Raw genomic sequence first — 17,293 nt, forward strand, 5'->3', positions numbered from 1 at the left:
AGCCCAAGAAAATCCAATAAAAAAAATATATATATATAATAATAGCGACACCAAAGCTTTTGCTGCAATGTAAACTTTACTATATATATATATATATATATATATATATATATATATATATATATATATATATATATATATATATATATATATATGTATATATATATATATATATATATATATATATATTATAAAAGATATTTTAGGAAAAAGGTAGTCGTTAATAGACAGTATAAAGACTTATTATCCGATATAATTACATCTATTTGTTAACAATTTTAAATAAAATATAACAAAATAATGCATACGTAATATTCTAGAAAACTAAATATCTAATCTCTCCTATAATGAGTATTTCCATATATTAAAAATATTTTCAAGACCTAATGCCTAGAAATGCATTTTAAATTTTACAAGATAAGGTAAGAAAATTTAAGTCTTCAGTTTTTTTCAGAAATAGTTCCTAAAGTAGTTCTCATTGGTTCTTCTGATTTATCCTCAAAACTAGAAGCTAAAGGATTTAAAGTTATATTAGGTCGATTTTTGAGAGGGCCCTCGAGAAAGAAAGTTTCCATTGATCCTTTACCTTTTACGTTGATTGTACCTCGACATTTGGTTGGATAACCTTTGGCATGTAGAATCTGGTTTACTTCTTTTGTGATCTAAAAGAAGAATTAAAGTTAATTTTTAAATTTTAATAATTGTTTACAAGTATAAAACTATAAATATACAATATGTAATATATTTGTATTTTCCGTATGGAGCATGCTTTCTGCTACACCTTCTGTTCTAGCACCTCCACTGTTGGCTGCACCGTACTGAAGACGACCAATAGAATAAATAAGAAAAAAAGGATCATTAAAACACCAAAGAAAGGTGGATTCCTTCCCCTACTTCTCCCACTGATCAGTGCTTTATCTGCTGTTGGGGGCCTTGGTACTACTATTTACAAGACCATTGGAGATGCGAAAGCTAATCGAATTAGTCTTGAAGAACAAAAACGCCATAATCTAGCCATGGAACAGAAAGGCAAAGGATTATATCTTAGACCTTATAAGGGCTATGGATTATACTTGAAGCTGTCATCGAATGCCATAGACTGTGGGCTTGTACGCATTTCGATGCGCATCGCTCCGCCTCGAATTTTCCCATTGACTCTTGACCTAGAAATCCCTATTTATCGCTCGAACAGCGCATATAAATATTGGCGATTTTCAGGTCAGCCAAGTCAGTCCCTCACGGGCTCTCCGAGAGCTTAGTGCTCTCGGGGCTCTGCTTCCTGCATTTATTTTCCATACTCTGTGGCTGAGAATTGTTTAACTCAGAATTGAATTGTCAACTTAACTTGGTGTTTTATTTTGACGAAGAAATTGTCATGTAAGAAATATCTTGCCTTTTTCAAGGCAAGACACCGAAGATAAATATTTTCCAAGTCCATAACCCGAAAATGGACTTAAGTAGAGGAGCTCTCGACAGTATATTCGAAGCCCTCTACAGAGCACCCGGAGACAACAGCAGGTGGTTAGACCCTTATTTTTTCCCTCGAGGTGACACTTATTCAAAAAACTAAATCTTCCTCATCATGCCTTAACAAGTACTGATATAATAAAGCATGGTAAAGCTCTTCCTTTGTTTAGAGGTGTGTATATGAGAAATAATATGCCAAAAAAATTCATAAAAACGAGTGTGGTGTTATAAATTTAGATTCTAATCGTGGAGTCGGAACCCACTGGGTAGCTTACGCAAAATCTAAGTCTAACGTAATTTACTTTGATTCTTATTGAGACTTACCCCACCCCCAAAAAGCGTAATAAAGTATTTTTTAAGTAATGGCGATGTAAAAATATATTACAATTATGATAAAATCCAAAACGACTCATACAGGTGTGGTCATTACTCCTTAGATTTTCTATACAACTACTATAAATAGCAAACATTGATTGTTTACGTTTTAAAACAATGTCTTTCAACTTTACGCTTACTGGGAACGCTTCAAATCTGAGTTATAGTTTTAATCCTCCGATTTACCTTGAAGATGAATTAGATTACGAAATTGGGCTAACCAGTTTTTATAGTTTTAATAGTATTCCAAATATCGATGAAAACAATAACCTTTTTCTCTGGAATATACGAAATGTTACTTATACCTATAAATTACCAAAGGGGTCTTATGAATTAGATGATATTACAAAACTTATAAAAGAAAACATAAAAAAGAGAGATAGTGATGCGACTATAGAAATTACTCCACAGTTATCAACCTCCAAAGTTATGATTAATAGTAATAGAGAAATTTCATTTCTTCCCGCGAATTCTATTGGGAAATTATTTGGATTTAAATCAGGGCTACTAGCAGCAAACCAGATACATATCTCAGACAATCCAGTGGAGATTTGGGGTGCAAACGCATTATGTATTGACTGTAATATAGCATCAGGATCCTATTTAAACGGAAATCCAGTTCACATTATCCATCAGTTCTTCCCAACCGTACCAACTGGGTATAAAATAGTTGAGGTACCCCAAAATATTTTGTATTATCCAGTGAGTATTAAAACAATCTCTAACCTTACAGTAAAAATTATCAACCAAGCAGGTAAACTTGTTGACTTTGGAGGGGAGGAGGTTACTGTAAATCTACATCTTAGAAAACGTATATAATGGTTTTAGTTTTTTCTCGCGAACCAAAAACATATATAAAGAGATTACCTTCTAAAAAAATAACTTCATCTCTACCAAAATCATATAAAAGGAGATTACCTTTTAAACAAATAACTCCATCTAATCGTCGCTTTCTTCAATCGTTAGGATTTAAAGTCTTGGTATAATGGAAATTCTTCACGTTACTGGTCAACCTTTTAATGATAACACTATTGAAGATTATCAGTTCCACACTTATCAACCCTACATTCCTGGAAAATTGGGATACAATGATAAAATTCGTATTTCAGTACAAGATTTGGATAGTTTGACGTTTCCAGCAAATAGTTTTCTCTATATTGGGGGCAAATTAGCCACACATGACAATAAAACACCAACCAAAATAAAATTTATTAATAATAGTATAGCTTACTTGTTTCGTGAACTACGTTTTGAATTAAATGGGGTAATAATTGACTCAGTACGTGATGTAGGATTAGTATCAAGTATTAAAAACTATCTTAGCCTTAACGACAATCAAAGCTTGCTATTGGAAAATGCTGGTTGGTTTCCAAAAATGAGTAGAATGGAAAATAATAGTGAAGTCCCCAAAAACAATGTTTTGGTGGATTCAAATGGAAACTTTAATGTGTGTATACCTTTGAGATTATTATCCGGATTCTTTGAAGATTTTAGAAAAATTATTATGAACATGAAACAAGAATTGATACTTATTCGATCAAATGATGATATTGATGCAGTAGTAAGCGAAGATGAGACTGAGCGTCCAAAAATTGACATTACTAAATTATATTGGGAGGTACCACATGTAACTCCTAGTATTCGAGAACAGTTGCGACTAAACAAAATTTCACATACAAACCAAGAACTACCTATTAAATTTCGAAGTTGGCAAATGATTGAATATCCAGCCCTAAATAACTCTACACGTCACACATGGTCAGTGCGGACTAGTACCAAAATAGAAACTCCACGACACATTGTTGTTGCTTTTCAAAATAACAGAAAATCAAAATTAACAAAAGATATGAGTAAATTTGATCATTGCACTTTAAAGAATATTAAAGTGTTTTTAAATTCTGAGAGGTATCCCTATAATGATCTTCAACTAGATTTTAAGACTAATAGGTTTGCATATGAAATGTTTGCCAATTTCCAGGAGAGTTATTATCACATGACCTTAAACCAACCCATATTTAATCCAATTGACTTTAAAACAATTGCTCCACTTACACACATTGACTGCTCTCGTCAAAAAGAAGTAATTCAATCCGGATCTGTTGTGCTTCGTATAGAATTTGAGACAGATGAACCAACAACCTCTGATATCTCAGCCTATTGTCTAATACTTCACGAGAAAGAATTCACATATAACCCTCTAACAAAAATTGTGAAACAATTGTAAAATATTTATATTATACAAAACAGGTGAGTGCAAATTAGGGAGCACCTGTATGCAAATTAATGAGCACCTGAAAATTAGGGAAATTATTTTAAATAGGGAGCAGCTGTATGCAAAGAGCAGGTACAGGTGTTGTAAAATTGTATCTAATGAGAGACTTCCCGTATGAGGACTGTATAAGGGTCAGGTGCAAATTATGGCATTATATGCGAAACTCTCTCATGCGCATGACTGAAAATTCTTTTAAAAATACAAATTATGCACTACACAAACTCAGTCTGTAATCATGTGCTTAGTAGTAGATGTCCAAGGTTTTATTACCGAAAAAAATAAGTTTATCGTGAAAGAGTTTGCAAGTTATGATGGTCAAAAAATTAGTCATTTTTTTTAAACCACCATATCCGATACGATTATTGGGTTCTGAATATTATAATCAAGCTGTTTGGTTGATGAATAACCATCATGGATTGAACTAGAATCATGGATTTACACCAGTACACCAGTTCCATAATATTATCCAACATTTGACAAGAGGCGTTAATGCGGTTTATGTTAAGGGGCGAGAAAAGTCACAGTACATCAAAAAGTATACTCTATCCCCAGTTTTGGAGTTTGATGAACAACCAGCTCTGCAGAAAATGGAGCCAAGATGTCCATATCATTCAAACAGTGGGAGTGTTTGTGCTTTAAGTAATGTATTTCAACTTTATGATACTTTTATAATGAAATAATTTTTTTTTTACATTTTGTTTAATTAATAAAAAACCTTATTAAAAAAATAGTACTTTATTCAATAACTATTACATGTTACAATTTATATTTTGAAGTGCAAGTTTACACAAATGACAACTGGATTGAGCTGGGGCGAATCCTTCTAACTCTGTTCTCCACTCAGGACGATTGAAATGAACGAAACATGGGAGACGAGTTTGAACTTCAAAATCCTGGCAAAATTTTGTGGGTAGTATAGACCATGAACGGAGAAGTTCAATTGGGTCTACAAATTTTCTTACGTAGGCTAGGCTAAAATATTCCAATTCTGTGGTCGTGAACTTATACAACGGTTTTTTGGATGCTCTGCCATTATGCGAGACTGGAGGCAACAATCCATCTTTAGTAAATCGGTTAATATTCTTAAAGACCAAGTCTATCCACTTTTGCTCTTCGTATCTGGAGAGAAAAAATAGTCTTACATTTGCTTCTGGTTTTGTTGTGTAAACTTTACCACTACGCAAGCGCATCACTCAAACACAGCTTTGAAAACTGTTTAAACATAAGTTGTTTATCTTCGTATTCACTTTTTAAGTGGTTAATACGATTATTTATATGATTGATATATCTCTGACTTTTGTAAAATAGAATATCACGTTTTATCCTTTTAATGCGTATACTAAACTGATTAAGCCGTTCACGAAACCTTCTTGAGTCCATACTGTTTAAACACACACACACACACACCCTGCCCCTAGGAACATGTGTATACCAATGTAAGAATGGGATCCACATGTCCGAAGATCAAACCGGTCACACCTCGCTAGTCGAAGTGGTACCTATCTGACCCCCAGGCTTTTCCACCACCCCTCCTCATCGTGTGACTTACGTGAGGAGGCTTATGATCTGAAATTTACTTAAGATGCCCTGGGTAATAGGACATCCTCGGTTTTTAGTGAATGTGGTTATGCCACCTAACTGTAGGGGTAGCCACATCTAGGCTTTTCTCCCTATTTACTTTACTGACTCAATTGATTTTACTCTAGCTTCACGTCGAGACTTGAGTCCCTAAAAAAAGAAAAAAGAGCGTGTGTTCCGACCATAGAGCCATCAGCCTGAGCTGATGACTCTATGTCCGGAAAAGAGTGTGTGCTCGGTCACTCAGCCGCCGATTTGGCAAAATAAATTTTGTTCTCCTCGCCGGCTGAGCACCCGAGAGGGGTCCGGCCACCAAGCCCATGCATGCCGCACATGACCTCAGTGCTCGGATTTCGCGAGTAGATCTTTCATTTCGATCGGCCTTAAGGGCCTAGTCCGCGGAGCGGTATATAGAAGGCCTGGCGGGCCCCTTCTATATTTGCTATATAAGGTAAATTTACGTTAAACGGTTTAATGAAAAGTATGAATGTATCAATATGAATTTACGTTATTTAATCAGAAAACAATTTTTTTTTTTTTTTTTTTTTTTTGTGGACTTCCTTGTGGCATCGGGACTATAAAATGCCTGGGCAACAATTCTTTCCTTTTTTCCTTAATCCTATTTGTGTGCGTGTATTGGGGTGTGCATTCCCAAGTGTATAATGCTCTTACACACCCCGGTGTATATTGGACTTATAATTACCTAAAAACCTAAAAACCTAAAAAAGAAAAGCGTACCCTCTCGCCAGAGTTTTTTTTTGGTGTGTTTTCTGATTGACTACATTTCTTTGTTCGTTCTTCTTGCAACCATCTCATTCTTTATTTATTCGTTCGGGTTCTCCCTATATCGAGCTATCTGTTGTTTTGGTCTTCTGTGTACCGTCCTTGTGTTTTCATTGTAGTTAGTCAGCTCTCTTAACATTCTGCTGGGGTGGTTTCTTAGTCCGTTAAAAATTTCATATGCTCTCTCGTCTAGCGTGCGTAGGATTCTTGTTTGTCCTGAGTCTCTATATACATATCTCAAGGGTACGTACCTTGGTATCTTAAGGGTATCTCTGACTATTTGATTTTGAGTAGTCTGTATCTTTTTCCTGTTTGTTTTACAGGTGTGTCCCCACGCAGCGGATGCATATGTTAGGACTGGCAGGATAATACTATTCGCAACCCTGATTTTGGTTTTAAATCGTAGTTTACTTTTCCTTCCAATAAGTGTTGAGAGCTGACTTTTCAACGCTTTGGCTTTGCGTATTTGCTGATTGATGTGCTCAGTGAACGTTAGCTTCTTATCTAGATGTACCCCTAGATATTTAGCCTGGTTGGTCCAGTCTACTGGGGTGTTTTCAATTGTAATTTCGCGATTTGGTACACTTCTTCTGTGACTAAACATTACAGCCTGTGTTTTATCTGGATTTAGGGCTATTTTCCATTTTATGCACCATCTTTGGAATCTGTTTAGTGCTCTTTGCAGATGATTAGCTGCATGATCCGGGTTTCTCCAGCTAACAGCTATTGCTGTGTCGTCAGCGTAAAGACTCAACAGAGAGCCTGGCTCTTTTGGCGTGTCGGCCGTATAGATGGTGTACAGGTACGGCGACAGCACCGCTCCCTGAGGCACACCCGCCTCCAGGGTCCCGACTTCGGATAGGGTTGCCCCTATTCGAACTCTGAACCTTCTGTTGGCAAGATATGACGCAAGGAGGCATGTCATCGCCTCACTGTAACCAAATTCATTCATTTTATAGATGAGTCCATGGTGCCAGACTCTGTCGAAGGCTTTGCTGACGTCCAGAAAAGCTGTAGCTGTGTACATTTTTTCATTAAATCCTTTGGTGATGAATTCTGTAAGTCGTAGTACCTGTAATTCACAGGAGTGTTCGCTTCTGAACCCGAATTGAGCCTCTGGTATGGTTCCTAGCATTTGTGATTCTTCATTGAGTCTTTTTAGAATAACTCTTTCCGCTATCTTGCTTATAGATGATAATAAGCTGATAGGTCTGTAATTTTGTGGAAATGTGCCGTTTTTACCAGGTTTTGCAATCATTATTACGTGTGCCTCTTTCCACCTATCTGGGAAATATCGTAGTTTTAGCATGTTGTTTATTATGTTAGTGAAATAAACAATAGCTTTTGTTGCTAGATTTTTCAGCGCCCTGTTTGTGATGTTGTCGGGTCCTGGGGCTTTTTTGGCATTTGTCATTTTTATAAGTTTCTTTATTTCTTCGGGAGATGTATGTGTAATACCTATTCTGCCCTTTTTCCTTCTAAGTCTTCTCGCTGTTCTTTCTACCTCTTCTTCAAAGTCTATGTCATCGTCGGGGTCTTCGTTGTTTCTACACGCCCTTTCTAGTTCGTCCTTCATGACTTCGGCTTTGTCGATTTCCGTATGGACAATCCCGTTTACTCCGTGTAGGGGAGGTATGGGTTTCTTGTCCTTTCGAAGGATTTTAGATAACTTCCAGAAGGTGGATTTGTTAGGATTTAGCTCATCGATATAGGAGTCCCAGCTTTCATTTCTATGATTTTGAAGTTGTTTTTTCACTTCCCTGTCTAGCTCATTTGCAATCCTTTTGTCTTCTACCATTCTTGTGCGGTAGGCTCTTCTTCTTTTCCGGTTTTTCTCTTTGATTAGGTTTTGAAGTTCTATACTTATATCCCTGAATCTTCCTTTTTGTCTTGTGATTGTTTCGGTTTTGGAGCTGGCATCGATAGCATTGTTTATTGCTTGTTCTAGTTTTATTACACTGTCTTCTAGTTCTGTAATATTATTAATTGTTGGGATGTTACCGATGTTCTCGCTCACAATTCTTCTAAAGTTTGGCCAACTTGTTTTCTTTCTGTTGTGGGGCTGCAAATAGTTCAATTCTGTTGCGCCCAGGGTCAGGACGATTAGGTTATGTGTCGAATCGCCTTCATTTAGAGAGTGTATCTCGTATTGTTGACCCACGTTGTGTAGGATTGCAATGTCGAGATACGTAGGGAGTTCTCCGTGGAAACATGTCGGTTCTGTTGGTCCGATGACATATGTGTTCGGTCTGTTCTCGAGATGGTTGCAGAGATATCTTCCGTTTCGGTTGGTCGTCCTGTCAAACCAATTGGGAGATCTAGCATTTAGGTCTCCAATAATTATAGTTGGCTCTTCTGAGTTCAGTATTAGGCTCAAATCTTCGTTGAAAATCGGATCATGTGGTCTAACGTAAGCTGACACTATTTTTAGTGTTTCGTTGTTGGCCTTAAGTCGAATAATTGTGGCTTCCATTGTCACCAGTCCGTCTGGTGTTGGGATGTGCTCGTGTTCGAGTCCCCTTTTGACTAATATAGCTGTTCCTCCTGATAATGCTCTATGATCCGTTCTATAGATATCGTAGCCTGGAAATTTTGTTTTTTTCCTTTCCACTAGTTTGGTTTCTTGAAGGGCTACGATATCGAGCTCTAATCTGTTTATTATTTCATCCAGAAGGTTGATCTTTTTGAATATTCTGCCGGAATTCCATGACCCAATGCGTAGATCTTCGTTTTGGTTTGCTAACATTTTCGGACGGCTTCTCCAAATGCAGTCATCATTTTTGTTGCTTTGTCCATCATGGACATCATTTCCATCATTTTGTTATTATACTCTGTATGGAAGTTTGCGATGAGGGTAGCTGCGTCCTGTACCGACACTTCTTGTGGTTGTGCTGGAGATTCTGAGGTGGTTTCAGCGGATTTTTTCGCTGCCTGTGCGTAGCTGACTCCTTTGTTGATTGGAGCGCTGTTTATGGGTCTTCCTACCGGTCTTGTTGGGGCAGGTGTTTTCTTTTTGGGGGCCTTAGAGCATCCTCTATAATTTGCTGTGTGCGCTTCACCACAGTTTGCACATTTGGGGTCGGTTTCCCGGCTTTTCTCACAGTCGTTACTGATGTGGTTTTCTCCGCATTTTACACATCTGGATCCGCAATGGCAAGCCTTTGAGCTGTGATAGAACCCTTGACAGTTGTAGGGTGTCTTTTGTGATTTTGAATTCATCCTCCACATAGATGCGCATGTAGCATATATCAGATATTTTTTTAATTTTTGCAACGTCTTCCTCTTTGAGGGTGACGATGAAATGTGGCAGTACTTTTTTATCAGCTTTTTTGGAGATCATATTGATCACCCTTGTTGCTTCTATTCCTTTATTGTATAGTTCGTCTTTAATTGCTACTGTGCTAGTAGTAGCAGATAGCCCTTTTATAATGACTCTTTTTAGTTTATCGCTATCTATGGGATATGCGATGAATTCTACTTTTGGACTGTGTTCTTCTAGGATGTGTACCATTCCTAGGTAATCTTTTCTGGTTTTTGTGTTAATAACAATCGATCTGCCTGATCGTGCAAACTTATTGACTGATATTATGCCTTGGTTGGCTGCTCTCTGCAGGATTTTTTGGTGTTCTCCTACAGTTTTTAGGATTATCGCCGGTGGTTTCGGCTCTTTTACTATAGGCTCCTCGCTTGTTTGCGGTGAGTCTTTTGTTACGTCGTTTTCTTTTTCAACTTGGCTATTTTTGCTCAAGTTATTTTGGGCAGTTTTCTTTTTCTGGCTTCTTTCATGAGCCTCTTTCGCAGCCTTGTTAAATTCGATATCTTTCCTCTGATTTATTATCTGCGTCTGCTTTTCGGCGACGCTTATTTTTGTTTTCACACTACTGTCTGATTTCTCAGTAGTGGTGCCTGTCTTTTTTCCTTTTTTGTTTTGGACTTGTGTCCAACCTGCAGGTTATTTGGTTGTTATGATTCTTTCCGGCTCTTTAGGCTTGCCTTTGCTACCGGATGGCTTTACGGGGGGAGGTGAACCGATTCCTAGTTCCACTAGCTTTACAACGTCATTATCGAGGGAGGCTTTCCACGGGTCGATTTCCATTATTGACTCTTCTTTCTCCTTGGCTGCTGTTAATGCCATTATATGTTGTACAAGTTTTTGTATCTCCTTGTCCTTTTCTTTGTTTTCGTTTCTCAGCTCAGTCATCTGAGCGAGAAGGTCTTGGATTTGTTTATTTGCCTTTTCCTCGCGGATACGGCTTTCTTCTTTAAGGGATTTGATCTGTTCCGTCAGTACATTGACCGACCTTAAAAGCTCATTGGCCTTTTCCCTTTCCGCCATTTCTCTGGCCTTTTTCTTTACTTCTTCGTCTTCCGAAGAGTCTTCTTTGGGCCTTAGCCTTTTCATTTTCTTGCCGATTTCGGGCTCGGCTTCATTTTTGGAGACGTTGTCCACGGCGGGTTGTGTCTCTACTACAGTTGGGGGTGGGGCTTCGCGCGATTCTGCAGCTGGGTTCGGCTCTTCGTCGATGGCGTCCATCGTATTGATATCGTCATCGGTGTCGATTTCGCTTTTTTCTTCTTCCGACTCGGGCAGATAGGAGTCATCGTCAGATATTACGATTTCTATGTCGTCGATCGCGGGATTAGTCGATTTAATAAATTTATTATATAGCTCGATCGAGCTGTCAACAGAGGGGTTTGATGATTCGGCTAAATCATTCTCTTCTTCTTCTTGTGTTGTCACCTGCGTGACAACACTTTCTGGGGGGGGGGAATATCACTCATATTGCCGTAAGGCAGTGAACAAATAGGTCATAAGATATAAGAAAATTCTACTTAGACGACTCTGTTTTTTTTCCACCGACTGACCGCTGTCAGTACGGCTTACTGGGTGCCGTCCCAGGTACCTCGCGGTAGTTCACTCCCTGTATTCACAGTGAGGGATCCTCTTCCTGTTTCTCACACCTCAGGAGCAGGGGCCGTTTCTGTCCAACCTTGTCAAATGTCAAGGCCTTACAGTGTCATCCCTGACGACACACTGAGGTGATCCCGAATTCTTCGCAAACGCGAAGCTATTATAGCCTCCGCGAGGAGCCTATAAAAACAGCTCCTCGACGGTTTAACTAGTAACAACCTCGCATCCGCTTTTCGCTAATATGTAGGACAAGTGCCTATGCCACACTCGGTGTCTTACCCACCGGGAGCTGAAAAGCTCCGTTGACAACAGGTCAGTCGCCCCCACCTAAGCACGCTTCTCTCTCACGTCCGTACTGTTCGGCTGCTCGAGTCGAACTATACTGTTTAAATTAACGACGGTCCTCCCTTATATCCTTCCTACCCCCATTGCCACCGGTTGCAGGTGTGTTGCTTATTACCCCCACTCCTAATAATATATTAACACTAGAGTGTACCAAGCAAGGTGTGTAAGACTTTATCAGCTAGCGGGGACTCATTCCTGTTGAAACTTGTTAAGCTAAATCATAAACCAGTTCGTTAGAGTCCCTCACAAAATCTAATTTGTATACTTTTAATTATGTGTTCAAATATAATAAACGAAGCGAACATACCATATAAATATTGTGATAATCTACTTAGCTATAGGAGTGACGAATGGAAAACATTTTCGAGACTTTCTTTTTATATTGTACGACAAAAGCTTTGTCTCGTTTGTCGTAAAATGTCTGGAACTAGACTTATTCGAAGAAACTTAATATTTAAAGGATGGAAATTGGTATTTGAATTTTGTGCATTTTGTAGTGAGACTAGACCTATGGGACTATCTCATTGTTTTGTAGGTTATCGTGATGGATTATTGGAATCCCCGCCACATAAATGGGACTCCCCACGTCCAAAGTTAGATTTACTATAAATAGACGTTAAATTCTAAATAGCTATTATTATGATGGTATCATTAAACTTTATTGTTTTACAAGCAATTGTGGGAAATTTGCTCTTAATTCAAGAACCAATCAATGTCAAAGAAACTTTTGTGTGTTTTGATAGTAATGGTGTACTAAATGACACGTGGCCGTCGAAATGGACAAGAATGAAATCGTATCCGGAAAACAATTTTCTACCAACTTTACAAGCTCAAATAGCTAGTACCAAATATAAATTGCGTTTTAGACATTTTAGTGAAAAAATCACTGATTCCGGCTGGTTAGAACTTTATAATGAAAGTCCTAAGGATGAAAAAGGTTTATCTCCAATATTTTATTATATAGCTATATGTTGAACTTTGTCAATAGTTCCTCTGGTAATGGAATTAATTAAAGTTTTAAATAAAAAAATATGTTAATATACAAGTGTTTTATTAATACACAAAAATATACATATGCTTAATCCTTAAATATAATTACAGATAACAAAAAACAATTTATAAGTAGGAGTCATAATAAAAAGGTGCAACTTGGAACAATTCCTCATTGGGGATATTATTTAAGTCATATAATGTAGGAGCATCTATCATTTCATTCGCAAAAAATAAAAGGTCATCTATATTACCTTCATGCTGATTAATTAATAAATGGCCCCAAGCCAAAGTAGAGACATCACCAGGAATAACATATCTTTTATCGTCACGGGATGTTAGTGATACCTTATTTCGCAATTCGGTGTAAACAGTGTGCATTTCTGACCTAAAAAAATACATTTTTATAAAGATGGTTTCTTTGTTTTGAATAACTCTCACATAATCATTTAAATGTAGCTGGTTTTTAACAACATGTCTGGAAACACCCTTTGCTTTTTTTACAATTGTATTAGCCTCAATACAATAAGCTTTAGCTCCAGTACCGTAGAATGCTTTAATGGTGGTGTTTGGAAATTCATTTTTCATATTTCCAAGTATAGACGTTGTCTTGTATACACCATGTTGATTATTTTCCGAATAATTAGATGTATCAAAGTAACGTAGATTTTTGTTCATATCATCATAAAAGTTTGGTGTTTGTACTTCTAGAATGAGCGAATCAGTATCTGTATAGAGAAGATTAGCATTATTGTGGTACTTGTTTTTAATATACCCGTAGAAAAAATCATATATGAATGTTTTAGATACATCCAGAATAGAAAAACCAATATAGAAAGGTTTATCGTAAATAATTTTGGTTTTATTTAAATGAATTGCAACTAAATTTTCGCTGAATATTGATAATGAGTTAAATTCTGGTTTGGCAATTAAAGATTTTGCTCCAACCCTTCCAAAATGGTAGGTCGTTATGCTGATCATGCATATTGGGTGGATAATGCAAGTCTACTTCCAACACATACCTCTTTTCACCATCATCATCAATATTAAAAACATTAAATTGGTCAATTTCTTATTCATTTAACCATCTAAAATTTCCCCAAGGAAGAGGTTGGCTCATGGCGGCGCCGTAGAGATTAGTGGCATCTAGATACATTATGTATGTTTCCGGTTTTGTTGGATCGAAATTATTTAAAAATCTGTTGTTTGCAATACCCATACGTTTCGTACAGATAGCCACGCCTCCTCTGATCCCTTTGTTGAAAAAGTGTACCATATCAACATCCGTTAAAAGCTGAAGCTCGATATCGGTATATTTTAACATAGCATCCCATGTTAGAGATGGGGCTGTAACATAATGTGCAGGATCCAATTTGTACTCTTTGAGACATACCTTTCTAAAATTTTCAAATATGTCAGCTAGTAGAAGTACATCTGATTTTAAATACAGCATTCCATAATCCCCCATAGATTGGCAGTTAAAATGATCCCAGACCTCCTGTGCTCTGTTATAATCTTCTGTAGTTATATGTTCTCCCCTTAAATTATCATAAAATTTTTCTTTAGATGGTAGATGTTTCTCTTCTAATTTGATATAACTTTCAATATATGTATATGGAAATACACCTTTACGGCGCATTAAACCGAACTCTTTTTCACCTGGGAAATATTTCCTTATTTCATTGCATTGACTAGACTCTAATTTTTGGCTTAATTTATCTAAAGACTTTGCTAAAAATTTAAATGAATCTACAAACCTCAATTTTAAATAAACATTATGTTTTTTTGAATCATCACTCTTGTGTACTAGAACAGATTTTGAAAATGTAATATACTTTTCTTTAGTTTGCGCAATAGCTGATAAATACTCCCCATTAGTTGTTAATTCCTTAATTTTTTTTTCCTAAGTTAATGGCACTGGCAAAGCCAAAAGGCCAGTCAAGTTTTCTTATAGTTTTATCATCCATTTCCATTGTTTACATTATATACATATTAATATTTTATACATGTTAAATTGGGATACAATATTTTTTGTGTGTTAGTAAATGCCTAAATATTTTGGTTACTTATTTTCATTTTTAATGTTTTTTTTTTTGATATCAGTATATATATAACGTTGTAACTATTCTTTTATTTTTATTTTTAATTTCTTTTTATTAGTATTTTTTTTATTGTTTAATATTATTCATTTATCGGTTTGATTTCTTTTTTTTTGTTTTTTTTATATATTGTTTTTTTTTGTTTTTGTATATATTGTTTTTTTTTTGTTTTATTTTTTTTGTTTTTTTTTTTATTTTTTTTGTTTTTTTTTGTTTGTTTTTTTTTCGTTTTAGGCTTACAAATTTATTCATATGTCGCAATACTGCTTACAAAGTAATATTAGATACTAATATTAGATAGATACTATTATCCTCTAATGTCAATAGATTTGAAACATTTATTGGAAATTTTATTTTGTACGATATTAAATTTTGATAAAACTGATCAATTTCTAATTTTTTTAACGGGCATTCTAAAAGAATATGTTGTAAATCGGCTATTTCATCACATAGGCATTTATTATTATCTAACAAACCTATTTTATGTTTATAAGCTGGAAATAGTGCATGATTGCAGCGCATTCGACTTATTATCCGAATAATTGATCGATTACGTGTATTCTCAAACCATGGTTTGTCCCTTATTTTTGGTTGTATATTCTTAAAAAACTGTCCTTTGTCTCCACATTTATATTTTATCTGCCACTGTTCCTTAAGTTCCTTTCGAAAAATTGGAATAAAATCAGACTCTGGTATTTTTAATCTAAGTATTCTTCCATTTTTTGCACCATATTTTGCAAAATAGTCCACTTCTTCATTTTCTTCTATACCTGAATGGGCTTTTATCCATGATATATAAATTTGTTTTCCTCTACTTGATATATTTTGATACAATTCCAAAATATCAAGAAGAATGTAATTTAAATTAGGATTCAAACACAGATTATTAAGTTTTTCTACCGAACTTTTAGAGTCTGTAAATATGACAAATTTATCTTCTTCTTGTTCTAAACACAGATTAATTGCTAATTTTATGGCAATAAGCTCAGCACTGAAAATTGACATCATATCTGATAGTTTGTATATTAACTTAATATTTTTGGAAGGATAATAAACTGCACAGCCAACTCCATGTTCCGATTTAGATCCATCAGTATAAACTTTTTCATACTCTTTCCATTTTACTATACAATCCCGATAATATTCTTTTTGTATAATAATATTGTTTTGACACAAATAGCGAGCGTTAATATGGGTCTTAACTGGGGAAAGAAATATTTCATAAGAATAATTCCATAAAGGGATTCCATTAGATTTATAAAGTTCTTCATATCTTTGTACATTGGTAATAAAACTTTCAACTAATAATGGTACCTTTTTCTTATCCCAATATTTAGATGTTAAGACCAAACCAGCTAAACTAGATATTTTAACCAATAACTTGGATTTCTGACTTCTTAACTTTAACACGAATTTGTCAGATAGAAATCTTCTCCGAAGATTCAATGGCGGTTCGCATGTTTCTGTTTCCATAACGTCTACAGGCGTACTTCCCAAGTATCCAATACTGAGTCGAAGACATTTGTTTTTTATTTTATCTATTTTTATAAGATTTGTTTCTGCAGCTGAATGGTAAAATAAAGATCCGTAATCTAAAATAGATCTAACGAGTGTTCTATAAAATAGTAACATTATTTTTGGATCCCCTCCCCAGGAGGAATGACCGAAAGTTTTTAATAAATTAACACTATTTTCTGTTCTTTTGATTACATAATTTATCTGTTCTTTCCAATTTAATTTACAATCTAAAATTACTCCTAAAAATTTAGTGGAAGATTTGTAAGGAAACAAATATTTTGATAATTTTATTTGGTGAGGACACCGAATTCTTTTTCTCGTAAAAGTAACTAATACTGATTTTTCTTCGGAAATTGATAAGCCGTTATTGAAAATCCAATTATCTAAATTTCTTATTGCATAATTGAGTTGATTATGACCTATCTCGATGGATTTGTGACGAGTGTAAATAACAATATCATCAGCATATTGCAAAACTGATATATTATGTGGGATGTCAACAACTAAATCAGTTGTGTAAATAATATAAAGTATAGGACTTAATATACCACCTTGTGGCAAACCCATAGATGTTTGTCTGCATTCAGAGAATAAGTGGTTTTCTCTGAAAAATAAATTTCTATTACTGTATAGAGTATATAGGTGTTTAGATAGACTTTGGGGAATTCCCATCTGACACATTTTTTTATATAATATGTCTAATTTCACGTTGTCGTATGCCCCTTTTATGTCTAAAAATAAAGCTGATGTTGACTGGTCATTGGAGAGTGATAATTGAATATCTGTAATGAGAGTGCCCAGGTTTTCATATGTCGACTTTTTTTTTCGAAATCCGAATTGAGTACTATGAATAAGATTATTAGATTCCAAAAAAAATTCTAGTCGAGATTTTATCATTCTTTCGTATGTTTTTAGAACACATGATGCTAAAGATATAGCCCTATATGATGATGC

The 17,293-nt window shown here is 35.5% G+C and overlaps 1 protein-coding gene across 3 annotated transcripts in view; it reads right to left on the minus strand.

Annotated features, from left to right (window-relative positions):
• Nucleotides 1–251: 251 nt before the first annotated feature.
• LOC140451697 (adenylate cyclase type 6) overlaps nt 252–17,293 on the minus strand; it is a 3,083,308-nt gene continuing 3,066,266 nt past the window's right edge. For 2 of the 3 annotated variants that reach the window (XM_072545540.1, XM_072545547.1), the window contains one exon: nt 252–662. In XM_072545540.1, coding sequence (XP_072401641.1) covers nt 441–662 — 222 coding nt within the window. In that variant the 3' untranslated portion in view covers nt 252–440. Of the gene's footprint in view, nt 663–12,847; nt 13,111–17,293 lie in introns of those variants that run through there. The other variant, XM_072545553.1, reaches the window with a different exon arrangement.

This window comes from Diabrotica undecimpunctata, chromosome 1, assembly GCF_040954645.1.
Source record: "Diabrotica undecimpunctata isolate CICGRU chromosome 1, icDiaUnde3, whole genome shotgun sequence".
NCBI classification, from domain to species: domain Eukaryota; kingdom Metazoa; phylum Arthropoda; class Insecta; order Coleoptera; family Chrysomelidae; genus Diabrotica; species Diabrotica undecimpunctata.